The 5,983-nt window shown below is 34.8% G+C and overlaps 1 protein-coding gene across 1 annotated transcript in view; it reads right to left on the bottom strand.

Moving 5' to 3' along the window:
* Positions 1 to 5,983, bottom strand: part of LOC103590254 (threonylcarbamoyladenosine tRNA methylthiotransferase-like) — a 189,482-nt gene that overhangs the window by 5,257 nt on the left and 178,242 nt on the right. The window contains exon 6 of the mRNA XM_008572455.1: positions 488 to 536. Coding sequence (XP_008570677.1) covers positions 488 to 536 — 49 coding nt within the window. The remainder of the gene's footprint in view (positions 1 to 487; positions 537 to 5,983) is intronic.

The following is a 5,983-nucleotide window of genomic DNA, read 5'->3' as shown; positions in this document are numbered from 1 at the left end:
TGCGATCCCGTTGCTGGTCCCGGTCCAGTATGGGCGCGACACTGAGGGTTGCAATCCGTTGCCGGACACGAAAAAAAAAAAAAAAGACAAAAAAAGACAAAAAAAGAAAACTGCAACTAATTATGTGACATAAAATGTGCAAATAAAAATATTTCCTTATTTTAAAATTGATTAAATTCTGTCTTCTGATATAAGATTCAAACTTAACACATTTTATACAAAAATAAAAATAAGATTTAAAAAAATATGAACTGATTCATTTATAAGCCAAACAAATATATGCCAAGGACAAAATTTATATCAGGATAATTAGTATATTCAACATTATACAACGTAATCATATTTTATGACTCTTTTATCAATCTCTCACCAAACCCCTTAAAACAGTAACTTTTACAAAGATACTCAGTAAGCGTTAACTAAGTGGTATTTTTATAGTGTAGTTGAGAAGATATATACATCTGCTTATTTCACTTTTAACAATTACCTTTAATTGTTTCCTCCACTACTTCTACCACACGATCTATTTGTTGAACCTAGAAAACAAACAGACAAGCAATTTACACAGAGACAATAAATTTATTTGCATTTGTCCTCCTGCTTGAATAAATGTTACTCATTTTCTAAGCACATCAGTGCAGTTTTTCTTTAATTAATGCATTTGGAAATATTATAAAAATATTCTATATTAATGTTTTACGTTAACAGTGAAGTATGAAATTATCACTCACCTGTTCTCCAATGATTACTGAAGAAATCATACAACATTTAAATAAAGTGCCTGGAGTTGTGTGAGGACAGCTTATCAATATAAACTCAACATATCCTGAGATATATTCTTAAGTTTAATTAAAACATGTCTCCTCACGCAGAGCTTCAAGAAAATTGCACAAAATGACAACCTACACAAAAGGACATGCTGGTGTTAAGATCTATCCCAAGTCCTATGCTTTATTATTTAAATATAAAAACCCTTTTAATGAATTTCTACCACGATCTGAGTATTGTACTCAGGTCCATTAAATACAGTCAGATAAATACAGCTCTTGTTCTAAGGAAGATTTCCCAGGGTACCATGGGAACACAGAGAAAAAGTAATAAAATCAGACCAAGTGATCCAGGAATGCTTGCTTCCTAGGGTAACTCTTGAGGCATAAACAGGATTACAATAAGAGGAGAAGCCCATTAAAGAGACTGAGTAAGCATGGCTAGAACTTTTTTAAAAAATGAAAAAAGCAAAGTAATATTATGATCCAAAAAGCTAAAGAAAAAAAGTCAAGTAAGAATAATAGGTCAAGGTTGATTCTCCTTTAGAAATCCTCAGATTATCATTGTTTTATTACAAAAGAAATATCACTGAAAAAATTCAAAAATAGAAATATAAAAAGGAAATAGTTAAAGCAACCCATAACACCCTCCATCCTCCATCTCTACTCCTACGATGAAATCTCTCATAACAGTCTGATAAGTAGATACCAAGACATTTTCTAGTGTTAAACATTTATTATAGATCTGTTCTGTAGCTTTTTTCTTTCTTACAAATGACAGGGGAGGATATATATATATATGTATACACACACACACACACACACACACACAAGTCAATAAAATAAACCTGTCCCTTGATTTTTTTTTCTATACATCATCAGTACATATAAGTCTATTTCATTCATTTTACTAGCTGCCTAGTATTCCACTGTATGGATGTACCATAATGCATTCATCCATATCCCTATTGATGAAAGAGTTTATATTCGTTCATTATTATACAACAATGCTGCAATAAACTCAACTGAGATAAGAAGTGATGGAGTTTAGATGTACTGTCCCCTCCAAAACTTACGTGGAAATTTGATCTCCAATGTGGCAGTGTTAGAAACTGATTGAGTCATGGGGGCGGATCCCTCATGAATGGATTAATGCTCTCCCTGGGGGAGGGGGGATTAATGAGTGAGTTCTGGCTCTATTAGTTCCCACAAGAGCTCATTGCTTAAAAAGACCCTGACACCTTCTCTATCTCTCTTACTTCCTCTCGCCATGTGATCTGCTTATACCCGCCAGCTCCCTGCCACTTTCTGCCCTGAATAGAAGCAGCTATAGAGGCCCGTGCCAGACGCAGCTGTCCCAGAATCTTAAGCCAAATAAACCTCTCTTCTTTATAAATTACCCAGTCTCAGGTATTTCTGTTATAGCAACACAAAAGGGACTAAAACAAGAAGAAACTTTTTAAAAGATTGTAATTAAAATGCAATGGTAAGTCTCTTAGAAATATGTCTTTCGCCTCAGTGCCTTATAGGAAATAAGGAAAAGCTTGTGAAAGCATACTTAAACTCCACTCTACCTCTGACTACTCATGATGGTAGTAGCAGCAATAACTACTGAGAACTGCCAAGGCAAAGTAAATCTCAGAGAATGTTGGGTATTTGGTCTCCAACAAACCTTCCTAACTGGAGATTCATCTACCTGGAACTTTGGAACCATTAGGTTCCGGTTTTATCAAGGGAGTCCATGTGACTTCCATACAGAATGTAATCAAAGAAGCCAGGAAAATAAAGCTCAAGGAGGAGAAAGTAGCTAACAGTGTCAACTGCTACAGAGATAATAACGTATAGACTAAAATGAGTATGCTTGATTTAACAATAACTTAGGGGAAGCAATAAATTCATACTAATGAATCATAACTAAGAAAATGGAGACAGATAATATAGACTACTCTTACCAAAATAACAAAAACCGGGGTAGAAAGGGAAGAAAGAGGATTCCTGGTAGCTAGAGAATACTGACTATATGCTCATATGTGTTTTGGTTTGGGTTAGTGCATTTAACTATTTATTTATTTGTAATTTACATGCTGAGGTTAGAAAGGAAGTAGAGAAAGAGGAATTGAAGACAGGAGAAATAATTAATAGACCAAGGTCCCTCAGGAGGTATACAAGATAAAACCTGAAACACAGATAGGAAGACAAGCCCAGAACGAGAAGAGGATCAAGTTTCCTTCCAAAACAAGATGTTAGGAGGAAAGCATGGGAGCAGATGCTAGTCCCCTTGTAGAAGTCAGGGAGGATGCTAAACAAATTTCCACCCATTGACCTCAGTTTTTCTCAGTGCATTAGGAAGCACGTTCATATGCTAAGAGTAAGAAACCATATTGTGAAATAAGAACAAAGTAAATGTTTAAAAATACCTGTTACAGAAAATAAGAGCAATGACTATGGACACATAAAAATTGCCAGACAGTACTGAGATACCAGTTGAAATTAGAGATTATGACTTTATAACAATGACTCCATGTACACCTGTGATTTTTCTCAAGGCCCAGCAGTTCTGGTGTAGGAGCCAAACAGGTGGATAAATGGATTTACCCAAACTTTGTTAAATCCACTGTTTATTCACCCATTATTTATTGAACATCTAACATATACCAATCTAACATATACCAGAATGGTTCAAAGGGCTGGGGAAATAGAACTAAGAGATTTATAGGATGGACCAGAAAGAAAGATGAAAGAAAGCTGACTATGCCTTAAGACAGAGCTTAAAGAATAGGTAGAAGGGGAAAGAAGTAGAGCCAAAAAGAGAAACAAAGTGGCTGGGGGGTGTGACAAGGAAAGAATGAAGAAAAAAAAGAAAAGAAAAGAAAAAGGAGGGAGGGAGAAAGGAAGGAAGAAGAGAGGGAAAAGGAGAAAATAAAGATAGGAAATTATAATCAGAGTACAGATACAAGCATTTAGTATTTCTGAAGAACAGCAAAGTCCAAGATCTGGTCATAGAAACAGATTGCTGAAACAGGACAAAGATGATGACCACCGGAATAGAGATATAAGGAAGTGAGAAATCATAGTGTTGTTGAGACATTACATACAGACACTCAAATTGCCCAGAAAATAGACAATGGGTAGCATAAGGAAGAGTTGGTCAAATTTCCCATTGAATGTGGGTGAATGACCAAGATATCAGTTGAGGATAGAAGAGAAAGAATAAAAGGAGAGTATTATATGAGATAATTCAATGATGGAGCCAGAACAAAAATGCTTTCCTAGAGCAGTAGAGATATGAAAGCTCACAGGGAACCCCACATACAGTTTTGGAGCACACTGACTAAGAAGCTGTATTCCTAGAGGACAGACAACAACATGGAAAGGAAGCAGTTTGTTTAAAAGTTGAGGATAAGCTAAAACTATAAAACCGTTAGAAGAAAAACCATAAATCTATACAAACCCTGTATTAGAAAATGGTCTCTTAGATGTAACACCAAAGCACAAGCAGCAAAAGAAAAAACAGATAAACTAGACATCATCAAAATTCAAACCTCTTGGCACTTCAAAGAACACCATCAAGAAAATAAGACAACACTGAAAATGGGAGAAAAATTTTTTGAATCATATCTCTGATGAGGGGTTTGTATCGAGAATAAACAAAGAATTTTTACAAGTCAAGAATAAAAAGACAAGCCACTTAAAAATGGCCAAAGGATCTGAATAGACACTTCTCTGAGGAAGACATACAAATGGCCGAAAAGCACATGAATAGATGCTCAACATCATTAGCCAACCATGAAATGCAAATCAAAACCACAATGGGGAAATGAGGAGCCATTATTTAGTAGGTATAAAGTTTCAGTTTGAGAAAATGAAGAGAGATGAATGATGGGGATGACTGCACAACAATGTGAATGCACTCAATGCCACTGAATTGTACAGTTAAAAATGTTTAAAATGGTAGTTTCAAGTTATGTATATTTTACCACTATAAAGAAAAATCCCACAATAAAATACTATTTCATACCCACTAGGAAGGCTATCATGAAAAAGACAGATAATAAAAAGTGTTTATGAGAATGTGGAGAAACTACAACCTTTATACACTGCTGCTAGAAAAGCGGTAAAATGATGCCACCACTTTAAAACATAGTTTGGCTGCTTCTCAAACAGTTAAATGGAGTTACCATATAATCCAGCAATATCAATCCTAGATATATACCCAAGAGAAAGGAAAACATACATCCACAGAAAAACCAAAACAGTACATAACCGTACAAAAACAGTACATAAATGTTCATAGCAGCATTATTGACAATAGCCAAAAGGTAGAAGTATTTGTCAACAGATGAACAGGTAAATAAAATTAACACATTCATACAATGAAATATTATCAAGTCAGAAAAGGGAACGAAGTATTGATGCATGCTACATTATGCTGGGTGAGAGAGGGCAGACAAAAAAAGGTAACATACATGAACTGTCCAATAAATAAAATTAGCACATTCATACAATGAAATATTATCAAGTCAGAAAAGGGAACGAAGTATTGATGAATGCTACATTATGCTGGGTGAGAGAGGGCAGACAAAAAAAGGTAACATACATGAACTGTCCAAAACAGGAAAATCTACAGAGACAATGTAGGTTGGTGATTACCTATGGATGGGTGGTGAGAGAAATGGGAGAGAGTGCTAAGGAGTACTCTCTTTTTGGAGTGATGAAACTGTTCTAAAATTGATTTCTGTGATGATCATACAACTATGTGAACAAACTAAAAACCATTGACTTACACACTTCAAATGGGTGAATTGCATGGTGTATGAATTATATCACAAAAAAGTTATTACAAAAAAAAGTTGAGGGTGGTCAAATGTTCTAATGCCAACGTCATGGAAGTTGAGGAAAAACTGAGGAAATGTTCCAGATTAAAGGAGACTAAAGAGACCTCTGACAACTGAATGCAACTATGGATCTGGGATTTTTCATTTCCTATAAAGGACATTATTGCAACAATCTGCAATATATAAATATATAAGCTAGTATATAGACTAGCTTATAGTATTGTATCAATGTTAATTTCCTGATTTTGATAACTGTACTATAGTGATGTAAGAGAATGTCCATGTTTTTGAAATATTCAGAGGTATAGAAATAAAGGAGCATCTTGCTTGCAAGTCACTTCCAAAAGGATCAGGAAAAAAATATGTATACAAAAAAAGAGA

This window comes from Galeopterus variegatus, unplaced genomic scaffold, assembly GCF_000696425.1.
Source record: "Galeopterus variegatus unplaced genomic scaffold, G_variegatus-3.0.2 Scaffold786, whole genome shotgun sequence".
NCBI classification, from domain to species: Eukaryota; Metazoa; Chordata; class Mammalia; order Dermoptera; family Cynocephalidae; genus Galeopterus; species Galeopterus variegatus.
This window is presented reverse-complemented; position numbering and strand designations above follow the sequence as displayed.